Here is a 12,385-nt window from a genome sequence, read left to right on the forward strand (position 1 = left end):
TGACGCTGCTCGTCTCAAGTGGCCCGCACTATTTATAGAGCGAGTGCAAATGGAAAGACTATGTGAAAGACTACAACGTGAGATTTCTCAAATGCGCCGTAGGTTAGCCCGCGATATGCAGTTATACATAGTTAAGAAGGATGCCCAGAAGAACAGAATAGAACCAAATGTTGCGGCTATCAAGGGTATCACGGAGGATCCTGAACTTGTTTCTGACGCTGAGCTTTCAGATTATTCAGACTCTGAGCCACCTGCCGATTTAAGCGCGAATTAGGTGTTAATGTCTACACTTCGACAATATTAGGTCATGCATTAATATGTAATGTCTGTGTTAGACTAAGTATTTTCGTAATGAGTTTGTCAGATTGTCTGCTTAATATTTGTCTATCTAACTGTTATGTTTATGTATTGTGTGTTCAGTTCAGGGTGTCTAGGATGTATGTATTGTGTGTTCAGTTCATGGTGTCCAGAATGTATTTTTGTGGGAGACTTATGTCTGTACTACCTATGTAACTGAAAACTGTTACATTTGCAACTTCAGTTATGTTGTTTTTATGCCTGTATGAGTATTTAGTAAATTAGTGATTTCGTATATTATGTATTAAGTTTTATTACAAAAATGTTGACAAAATTTATTTTAGGAGAAATACACATTCTCTTAACTTGTTCATCTTCTCAATTGTGAGAACCCAATAATGTAACCATTATTCATTGAATATAACAAATAACGTTATCATTCTTACAAAAAACTACACTACCAATTGAATAAAACAAATAACTTATACATTCATTCATTCATTACACAACATCAGTCTTATGAAATAAGCGAAACTAATTGAATCACAAGAACATCAACTCCAACCCAATATTTACATTACATAAGTTCCTGTTCGTAATCAGAATTCAAATTATACACAAGTTACATTACATAGCAAAAAACGAAAAAAGTACCATTCGTATGTAAAAAATACATTACCAAAATTTGAGATCTTTCTCTTATTCCTTTTTGCTGCAGCTCTCGCGGTGGCTTTCGTCTTCTTGGCCTACTCCGCGGTGCTCTTTGCGTCTCACCCTTCGTTGTTGTTCGTCGAACTGCACAGTGTGTGGGTGTGTTTCGGACTGTAGAGCATGTATATCACATTCTAACCCAAAACAAAGACAGAAGGATTTTTTTTTTTTTTTAATGAAAACGGCTAGAAAACAGTTTTACTAAACCGGTTTTCTGAATTACATTATCACCTTCTAATTCAAAACAAAGACAAAATAAAAAATATATATATTTAAATGAAAATGGCTTTAAGAAAGCCAAAATAAATTTCTGAATAACACCTTCTAACTCAAAACAAAGACAAAAGAAAAAAAATTTAAAATTTAATATGAAAACGTCTTTAGTTAAGCCAAAAAGAAATTTATGAATTACATTATCACCTTTTAACCCAAAATAAAGACAAAACAAAAAACAAAAAAAATTTACATGAAAACGGTTTTAGTAAAGACAAAAAAAATTTCTGAATTACACATTCTAACCCAAAACAAAGACAAAAGAAATTTTTTTTTAATGAATTACATTATCATCAAAACAATGACAACAGAAAAAAAAAAAAATTAAATGAACAGTGAAAGCGTGGTTTCAATCCACGCTTATTGTAGTGAACAGTGAAAGCGTGGTTTCAATCCACGCTTCTTGCAGTGAACATTGAAAGCGTGATTTACAATCACGTTTTTTTCAGAAAACAAACTTAAACAATATGCATAGTGAAAGCGTTGTTCAGAAAATAAATTAAACGACATGCACAGTGAAAGTGTGGTTTGAAACCATATTTTCTTCAAAAAAAAATTTATGTTAAAAGCGTAATTTACAATCCCGCGTTCTTAATTAAAAACGTAATTTCTAACAACATTCTCATTATTCATCAACTTTTCGACCTCAAACAGTGAAAACATAATTTATAATACCGCTTTAACTTACCTTATGAATTCTATCCAAATTGACTTAATTTAAAAATTAAAATGATAAATTAACTTGGGAAAAGCCTATGTTATTTTGCTTTAATTTGGGAAAAGCCCCTTCATTCTCTCGCGAAAAGACGGCTGAGAAACAAACTCCACGCTCGTCAAACATTCTCTGAATCCGAGTCTTCTTTCTCTTTCGTTTTTTCCGAATCCGATCAGTAGTCTGTGTGCCCTAATTTGCCGCCGAGTCTTCTTTCTCTTTTGTTGTGGCTGTGGGACCATCGAGTCTGAGTTTTTACAGGGGTTTTCTCTATAAAGGTTTGCCATGGATTCGGAGGACGATATGCATGACGCGAACGACGCCGAGTCCCTTGACGACTACTACAGTGGCGATACGGCTCTGGGTTACAGCGATGACGAAGGCGGTGACTACGAGTTCATGGACAACGACTCCGATGACTCCAATGACATTGTCGCTAGCCGACTACAGGTGAATTTCTGGAAAATGAAGAAAAAAGTGCGATAGCGTCGAGTTTTTGGTTTTGAATTGGAAATGGTGGATTGTTGTTGTAGGTTTCTTTGATGTGTAATTGTGCTATTCTGTTCTGTAAATTAGTTTTTGTTTAGTTTGACTGATGGGTTTTTTGATCGAAATCTTGGACTAATGCACCCATTGAATTTATAGAGAATATGGTTGCTAGTTGTTCAATTTCTGTGCAGAAACGAATTGTAGAAAAAGAATTGCGTGTGGACAATATGAGATTGCTGTGTGAGTTTCATGACATTGCAGATTCCCATATGTATTGAAGTAAACTACAATTTTGCTCGATGAGACTGTTTACTGTGATGTCACTTTTAAAGTTTAGTTGTTCTATTTGAGGGGTTTGTTCCTTGGTTCTAGAATTATGTTTCTAGTAATGTAATCAGTGAAGTGTCTTCTCTGTTATTTGTAAGTTCTATTGACCTATGTAGTGGGATGGTTCTCTGAAAACTTTATTGGCATGGTTTGAGGTTTTCTGCATGTGCCTTAGGTAGTTGGCCATCTTGTGTTTTACTGTAACATGTAACACTATATTGTGATATATCAAATTTTAGCAGCAGTGCGGAACTGGTTTGTATCTAACTTTGAGGGGCGTGTCTAAATGGTGCAACACTATTTTGTTTATAGCTTTGATTGTAAGAAGGGGTGTGGAGGATAGTAAAGACTTTAGATCAATCAGTTTGCTTGGTGGTGCGTATAAGTTGTTGGTTAAAGTGTTGACTACTCGATTGAAAGAGGTGCTAATAGTGGTGGTGTCAGAATCACAAAACGGGTTTGTGGAAGGCAAGCAAATTTAGGTGCATATGGCTAATGTGTTTGTTGACTCCATATTTTTTTTTTGGGTCATGGGAAAGGGGTTATAGGGCCTGGGGTGAATTGTACATTGTATATCTGTGGCTATTGAGAAGGCATATGATTATGCGAATTAGAATTTGTGATTATATTTGTTTGGATATGGAATTTTGTGATAGATGGAGGCAATGGATCTACTTAGGTATTCCAAATTGTAGTTGGGTGGTTTGAGGAGCTTCTTATTGTCGGACACTAGAACACATGTCAGATCTGCTCATGTTGATTGGTTTGTGGCGCTTTTAGTTTTCTTATTGATGTTGGATCTACTCATGTCGGACGCTCGAACACATTCCATATTGTGGGGGCTGAATATTAGGAGACGTAAATAAGCCGAATAGATGGACCAGGAGAGTTGAATTGGCGCAAGAGAGTTGAATCGGCGCATGACGCCTTTGGGCCGATAAAGCCTCTGGATTCAGAGTGCCCTTTGTGGATATCACGATTGGCTAAATAAAGTCTCCGGATTCGGAGCCCCATCGGCGCATGACGCCTTTGGCCGAATAAGACTCTAGTTTCGAAAACTCATTTGCGGGCAATTATTGGCCGAATTAGGAGCCAAAGCCGTGCAGAAAACAAATTAAGCTGTACACGAAAGTTGAGCCGGAGAAATGCCTGATTAAGTTCAGTTGAAATGCTTCGTTAAGTTGATCCGGTGAAAACCGTATACATGTTAAAACATACGAACATTCAAAATGAAATGCTTGATTAAGTTTAAGATTCGCAAACCGCATGACGAATTAAAATATGCAAACATTCGAAACGAGATGCCTAATTAGGCATGTAAACATTGAAAATCAAACACAAACGTTTAAAATAAAACATTTTATTGAACTATCCAATAGATACAATATATGTTGGAATGTCTACAAGGAAATTCGTTCAGTTGGAACGTTTACAATATATGTTTAGTTCTACTCAGCATCGCCCTCATTATCGCTCTTCTCAATTTCAAAAGCGTTAAAAGAAAAGTAGTGACGATGATATAATGGCGGCGCCGATTCAACTCCTGCCCCTTGAAGTGCCTCTGAGGCTTGGAGAACCGTAATCCACCTGTGCCTAAAGCCCTGGTTCTTGCATCGGCAGACCTCCTCTGCAAGTTTCTCCTTGGTTTTGTCGATCCCAACCTTCCGGCCATTGTGGAAGCCTTTTTTATAACCCATGGTCCTCGCATTTTCTACAGCAAACATACTTGCCGTATCTCGGTCGGCGATCGCGTGACTTAATAGCCGTTGGGTCACCCTCACCTCTACGATCGGATTAGATTGACTCGCTGCACGCGGCTCGGGGGTTTGAGCCTTCCTAAGCTCCCAAAGCTCGCGCTCGACTTTCTCCGCGCGAGCCTTCAAACTGCGAATTCGTTCGTCCTTCTTCTCTATTTCTCGTCGCGCGGCGCGCAGGCATATGCCGACTTCATAAGCAGTATACAACCCTTTCACCGCCCCATGGATGCCTTCTCGAAAAACTTCGAAATCTTGTTGACCAACCATCGACTGCTGGACTTCCGGTGGAAAGATTTGTCGAGCGAACTCGACTGCTACACTTGGGTCGTTAATTATGGAGTCTGCCTCCGTCATCGGTTTATTTCCCACGAAAATCATAAAACTCAACGGTCGTGGCGTCGCGTCGGGCTCGTTTCTTGGTCGCAATTGCGGGGAGCTCCCGCTTTGCTGTTTTTCTTTTCGGGGAGATCTACTTTGACAACTTGGGGGTTGACGTTTTTCCCGTTCCCTGGACGTCCTTCCTCCCATGCGTGTAGGCTCGTTGTTGCGATTCATTGTAGTGTCTAGCTCAGCCAATGTTCATCCTTCTCCTCTGCTGTTGAAGAACAGTCTATGTGACATTCGCACTTATCTAAAGCTAGTTTAAATCGAGTCTGAACAAGAATAAGTGGAATCACTGGCGCGAATTGACCCCATTTATTTCTAATATATGCAACGCCCCCGAGGCGACTTCTTTAATGCTAAACTCCAAAAGCCAGATGCCGATTGGATTATTCGGCTCTTGGAGTTCATAAATTGGTTGGGGCAAAGGCAGATTCACCGATCTAATCGGCTACTCTACAATGGTCAATTAGTCGCCTGGGCGTTGTGCAGATCAATTTGTGCCGCAGCCACTCCATGAACTAATTATATTCGGCTTTTTGGAGTTCATAAATTGGCTGGGGCAAGGGCAGATTCACTGATCTAATCGGCTACTCTACGATGGTCAATTAGTTGCCTGGGCGTTATGCCGATCAATTTGTGCCGCAGCCACTCCATGAACTAATTATATTCTGCCTTTTGAAGTTATAAATTGGCTGGGGCAAGGGCAGATTCATTGATCTAATCGGTTACTCTACGATGGTCAATTAGTCGCCTGGGCATTGTGCCGATCAATTTGTGCCGCAGCCACTCCATGAACTAATTATATTCGGCTTTTTGGAGTTCATAAATTGGCTGGGGCAAGGGCAGATCTACTGATCTGATCGGCTACTCTACGATGGTAAATTATTAAGTTGCCTAATTATCTAATCGTCACGTATACACGAATGTTTCATCCAAAGAAGCAAAAAGCAATACCATGCATCAATAGAAACATTAAGCACAAGTAACAACGAAGTACAAGGGAAATTTTCATTAGTAAAATTAGGTACAGATTGTAGCCATTTTACATGTGAAAACTAATAGACAAAAAGCTCTAACATTAAAAGCTGTAACATTACATTCAAAATCCTAAAACAAAAATTATTGTCGCCCTCATCATCCTCGGGGTCAGACTCTAGCGGCTTAACATCCACTTGCTCATATGGAATCGGCATAGCCAATGTCACATTAGCAGCAGCAAGGGCTTTGAGCCAGCCGTGTTTGAATTCCCGATTCTCGAATTTGGGGACTTCTTTCCACGTAATTGGCAAGGGCAGCGCTTTGCCCAGCCTCATACACCTTCTTAGCCTCAGAGTCGGCTACTTCTTTCGCCGCCTTTGATTCTGCTAAGTCCGCCTCAAGTCTGGCGATCGCCTGTTGGGCTAATTTCAGTGCAACTTCGCTCACAGTCGCCCTCTGATCGGCACCCAATCTGAGCTGGTCTGCGTTTCGGGCCCTCTCCATCTCGGCCTCGGCCCTTGCAGCTTCCATTTTCGCCCTCGCCGCTTCAAACTCGGCCCTGCTTCTTTGGCCCTCAACTTCGGATTGTAAACAGCCAATTTGTTCGATGGCATCGTGCTGGCGGCGGCCTATCTCGGCTATCCTTCCGACTGTCTGCAAAATAGGAGATTAAAACCAAAATATATGCATAAAAGGGGAAAGGCAAGATCAAGGTATTCACCAGAAGAGCCGATTGAGCGGCTAATGCTATTGCCAAAAGATCTGGCTCTAAGCGGAAAGTTGCCTTGTCAGACGGCAATGAAACCGATGAAGCCATGCTCAGCGCCACAACTGGATCTTTGATAGCCGATGTGTCAGAGGAGATCGGCATATTTTTTACCTTTGGTTGAACCACAAAAGGCGTAACCGTATCCGATTCCTCCAAACGCGGCCGTTTGTCGACAGGGACTTCTCCAGAGTCGGCCTCAACCTCGGCAGGACGTTTCTTTGCCCTTCGTTCAGCCCCTTGATTTTCCGGCACGATCGGCTCCGACTCGACATCTTGTGTTTGAACCGTCTTAATAAGAGGTAGGAGGGGCTCGACGTCGGCGACAGGTGGACTTTCGGATCGAATGGCCTATGATCGAATGGCCTCTGCCCTCCGTCACGTAGCCATTCGTTCGGCGTTTGCCTTTTTGGCAAGTTGTGTGAGTGACAACCCGGCCATATCTTCAGGGTATGGGCCGGGAAGGTCTTCTAGTCCAAAAAAGACGTCGCAAACTTCCCCACGACCCGAGGTGGACGGAGGGTTGGCTGAACTGAGGTCGGTTTCCTCAAAGGCTACCCGTAAAGCCTCGCCCACTTCGTCCTTAGACTGGCCTGATTCTTCAACGACCTCAACGACTTCCACACGCTCCGAGTTGGATCCTTCGAAACCAATTTGGCGCAAGTTTCTGAAGTTGGTTAAAATAAGAGCCGTGAGAGACTTTTCACCTCTCGGGATTGGGATGTTTTCTGCTGCCGAGAAAGTCGTGTACGTCGGCTCGTATCGAAGAAGAATATGGGCCGCTCTCCCTTGTTTCTGAAGGCTTAGACGGCCGAAGTATTTTAATGCGACTTTGATCTCTGAAAGAACGGCGTCGTCGGTCGAGGTCAAGACCTTCTTCAAATCGTTCCCTGCACAAACGGAACCATAAGATCTCAACAATAAAGCTTCACAAATATAAGAAAAATAGACGCAAAAAACTATACGGCAACCTGGTTCCCTCCTCCGTCTAGGAATAGGATCAAGGCGATCTTCGTCTTCGCCGAATTCCCAGTTATCTTGGACAACGACCATAACATCATCGACTCGCTTCCTAGAGCTGGAAAGCATAGTCACTAGTTGATGGTCGGTGTCCTTGGCCCTAAGGAAGTAGCGTCCATGCCGACCAGAAGACTTGGCCAAGGCGTAACAGTGTCGAATAGTAGGTATGCTGAGATTGATCTTAAGGCGACGGTTCAGCTCTACTATCCCCATTACGATTCTAAAAAAGTTGACATTGGGTTGGGATGGGATTAGGCCCCAATGGCGACGGACAGCCCTAAGGAATGGATGAAGCGGGAAACGGATTCCGCCCTCTGCAATCGATAAGAGAGGAAAGACGATTGTGCTTTCATCATCCCTCTCCATATCGAGAGTGCCGTCTGTCACAAGCGACAGATGGACATCTTCAGGGATAGAAAAATGGCATCGAAAGCCAGAGATTCGATCTGCGGAAAGAAGGTCTTTCAGATGCTTTGCCATTTCGGTCAACCTATAGGAGTGTACTAAACTAAAGGCAAATCAGGAAAAAGGACTCAAAGCAAAGAGGAAGCAGAGACGAAGAAAAACTTACAAGACGGAGAATATAATGGAGGATGGAAGTTGCAGAGGAGAGTCGGAAGACGGTCGAAAAACTCTAAAGCGTCCGAAAATGCGTGTTCGAAAAGACGACAAAATTTTAAATCACAATAAATGGAAGCATACGAAGAGGCGGGAAGTTGAAATGATAACTGAGAGGCGTATGCTCAGACATGTGCGTTGAAATGAGGTTAGCCGCCGAATTTCGGCTCTGACTTTTCGAGTTCGAAACCAAACACTCCAGCTAACTGTTGTTAGTGAAGCGCTTGGGGGGCAATTGTGAGGGCCGAATATTAGGAGACGTAAATAAGCCGAATAGATAGACCAGGAGAGTCGAATTGCGCATCGAATTCGGCTCTATTCGGCTAAGTAGCCGGTTGAATAAGGGGCCGAGCGGCAAACGGTTTGTAGTTAAAGAAGCCGAATAAATAGTTATACGGCGGATCGATAGTGGGCCCAGCCCCGAGGCCAAAGAAAGAAAAGATATAAATAGAGGAACGTCAGACAGAAAGAGGTATGTGAGAACTAGTATGCTTAACATAAAATACAAATAATCCAGAGAGAGTAGAGACTAACTTGTCCGTCGGAGTGCTAATTCCGGCACCCTCGACCGGAGTGCTAATTCTTTTTCAGGTGGCTAGCTGAGGATCATGAGCGTCCCCCAAGATTTGAAGAGTATTTTCAAACCACTTCTCCACACATATCCTTACCTAAATGTTGAGGGTCCGACATGAGTACTTAGAAGAGTCCATATAATTTAATAAAAAAGCTTTCCCTTGCTCTTCAAATAAAGAAGCTCCACTGGTTGATTATACCTGTGGTTAATGATGTTTTTTGAGAGGTTGGGCTGAGAACAAATATGCAAGACTAGGAAATGGATAGAATGTTCATTTTTTTCTTGGGAAGAATTAAGTCATAATATAAAACAAGGAAATATACAGATTGACAAGGGGAATACCCTAGACCCTACAAGAAACACAGAAAATAAGCCTAATCTAAAATACAAGACAAAAAGACTGAGGCCTTGTTTGTTATAACCTAAAAAAATAAAAAAGTCACTATTATATTTAAGTCACATCATCTTATTTAAGTCACATCACCTCTCTAACACATCACTTCAAATCCAGCCCATACCCAACCCATATTTCGTAAAAAGTTAAAAAATGCACTTATTTAGATCATCCCAAACCACTCCTAAAGAACTAGGAGAGAAAGCAATGTTCATAGGCCACATGAAAAGCACATGGGGGTCATGAACAACCACAAAACCTGGACCAAATTAAAAGAACAAACACAGCCCACAAAAGGCAAACAACAAGGAAAGAAAAGGATAAAAACAAATAGAGGTCTGATCCCAAAACAAAATAAAACTAGCTAAACCTTGCACAACCTCAAGGATATGGGAAAACTAGATGAAACTACCACCACCAAACAATTGAAAGCCAGGACAACAAGCACAAAACTAAGGCGGCACTAACAGCAGCCAGCAGCTTAGAGAGAACAACAGAAACCAAATTCCACACCGTTACACAACCTGTAAGGGAAGGCAAAAGCTAAAAGGACACAAGAGGGATCTATTACATCCATCCATGACCAAAATAAAATAAAAACAAAGGATGCAGCACTATGTCAGCAACAACAGACAGGAGGAAGCCGTAACCTTCCATCAAGAAATGATCCAGCCTCACACCCATCCAAGACACAGCAGCCACTCCAACCTTCTATGAAACCCAGAAAAGCACACAACAAGCAAGGAGAGAAGAGAAGAGCTTCCTCAAAGCTACACTCAGCTAAAATTTATAGCTCACTTGTTTCAACCCTCAACAAGGAACTCCCTCACATAAAGGACAAGCCTGACAACCTGCAAAATAAACAATTAGAAATCATATAAGGGCTCACTACACTCAACCCTCAAAGATACCTCAGATATAAACAACTAAAAATATAAGGCTTACTTCTCTCAACCCTCAACAAGGAATTCCCTCACCTATAGGACCAGCAAGACAACCTGCACAACAAACAATTAGAAAACCATATAAGGGCTCACATCACTCGACACTCTGGAACTAATCTGGAGAAGCAAAATATCAGCAACCTAGCATACATGACTCACAAAACTCAACCCTTATATTCCCTAAAAGAGTACCAGCAAAGAGCCTGCAAAGGAAACGATTAAACTGTCCAAAAAGGTGTTAGGACAGGAACCACAAGGAATCAATTGTTAATGGGGGCCTTCTTAGGCACTGAGGGAGGAAGTTTCCACACCCTTATGAACCAACCATTAGTATTGTCTTCCTTGAAATTATTCACTGAGAGGATCCTACATCTCACCATACTCTCAACCTTCTTGATTATAACTGTTTCAGGAGACTTAGTAGATTGAAAAATTCTCAAGTTTCTCTCCTGCCAAACATTATAAATAGCACATGTGAAAACAAGTTTCATAATAGTAGTAGCCGAAGAATTACCAGAAATATTAACGTGCATCCTCTCCACCAATTCCATCCAATCCATAGATGGCCAACTAACATTAAGTTTACTCTGCAAGGCATTCCAAATTTGACAAGAGAAAGGGCATGCAAAGAACAAATGGTTATGGTCCTCTACTTGAGCAGAACACAGAACACAAAGAGAAGAATCCTTGATGCCAAACATTACTAATCTATTGAGAGTACTAAGCCTCTCTTGGATAGCCATCCAAACAATAGTTCTAACTCTGGGAATATGAAATTTGAACCAAATAGATTGACACCAAGGAACTTTAGGTCTGTGAGACCTCCAATTATCCCAAGCTGAGTGAATAGAGAACTTCCCATCCCTATAAGGCAACCAACAGACTTTATCCTAGGGCTGCATATCATCAGGGATACTATCTTGGGCCTCCATTAGCTCCCAAGACAGTGAAGGAGGCCAACACCAACTATTACCCCTAATAATCTTCTCCACTCTGTCTCAGGCTTGAAGCCTAGAGTCATAAATATTTCCATCACCATAGTTCCTTTGGAGGAGACCCCATCTTCATAAGCAATTTCTGGCTTGCATACTTTAGACTCCAAGGCTATGTTACATGGACTCGGGTACGAGTGTCGGGTGCGGGTGTGTATCCAAGCGTCAGACATTCATAAATTTAAATCTTAGGATCTTGGGGTACGTATCCAAAATTGGATATGGGTACGGGGACCCGTCATATGCACATATATATTGTATATTATATAATATTCTCGAATGAGATGATTTAAATTATGTAGAAATATATTAGAAATTAAATATGATTTAGAAAAAAATATGAAATTTCTATATCTAATTCATGTGAGAGCCTAAAAATATTGCTTTACTAACAAATGTGAGTTTCTTTTTCTTCATGTATTGTCACAAATTAAAGTATCTGAGTGTGTAAATTGGGTACGAGCATCAGACACATATCCCACAACCTTATCCATGTCATATCCGATGGACACGGGTATTATGGGGGATATAGAAGAGTCCATGTAACACAGCTCCAAGGAGCAGTGCTTTAAATGAGTACTGCATATCACCCTCAAATGGATGGCCAGACTAAGGTATTGAATAGGTGCTTAGAGACATATCTTCAATTTTTTGTTGGGGACAGACCAAGACATTGGGCCAAGTGGATACCATGGGTAGAATATTGGTATAACTCCAATTACCATTCTGCTGCAGGTATGATGCCATATGACGCTGTTTATGGATGGCCGCCTCCTACGTTGGTTGACTATACACCAGGTTCATCACAAGTGGATGCTGTTGGACAACAACTCCGGGACCTAAATGACATTATTAGGGAACTAAAGCTCAATATGGCTCAAGCTCAAAATCGCATGAAAGTCCAGCACGATCAACGTCGTTGAGAGAAGGGATATAAGGTGGGCGATTGAGTATTTCTCTGACTCAAGCCTTATCAACAGTCTAGCTTGTTCTAGCGAGCAAACCAAAAGTTGTCGTATCGCTATTTTAGGCCTTGTCAGATTAAGAAAAGAGTTGGCAAGGTGGCTATGATTTAGATTTGTCGGAAGGAACTCGGGTGCATCCGGTTTTTCATGTTTCCCAATTGAAGCAGCACACTAGCAACCATTC

At 41.5% G+C, this 12,385-nt stretch overlaps 1 protein-coding gene across 10 annotated transcripts in view; it reads left to right on the top strand.

Moving 5' to 3' along the window:
- The first annotated feature begins 2,025 nt into the window (after nucleotides 1–2,025).
- LOC114274732 (putative E3 ubiquitin-protein ligase ARI7) overlaps nucleotides 2,026–12,385 on the top strand; it is a 114,237-nt gene continuing 103,877 nt past the window's right edge. For all 10 annotated transcript variants that reach the window (XM_082878372.1, XM_082878373.1, XM_028216708.2 and 7 more), the window contains exon 1: nucleotides 2,026–2,443. In XM_082878372.1, coding sequence (XP_082734498.1) covers nucleotides 2,279–2,443 — 165 coding nt within the window. In that variant the 5' untranslated portion in view covers nucleotides 2,026–2,278. The remainder of the gene's footprint in view (nucleotides 2,444–12,385) is intronic.

This window comes from Camellia sinensis, chromosome 7 (assembly GCF_055761805.1).
Source record: "Camellia sinensis isolate YWXY chromosome 7, ASM5576180v1, whole genome shotgun sequence".
Lineage (NCBI taxonomy): Eukaryota > Viridiplantae > Streptophyta > Magnoliopsida > Ericales > Theaceae > Camellia > Camellia sinensis.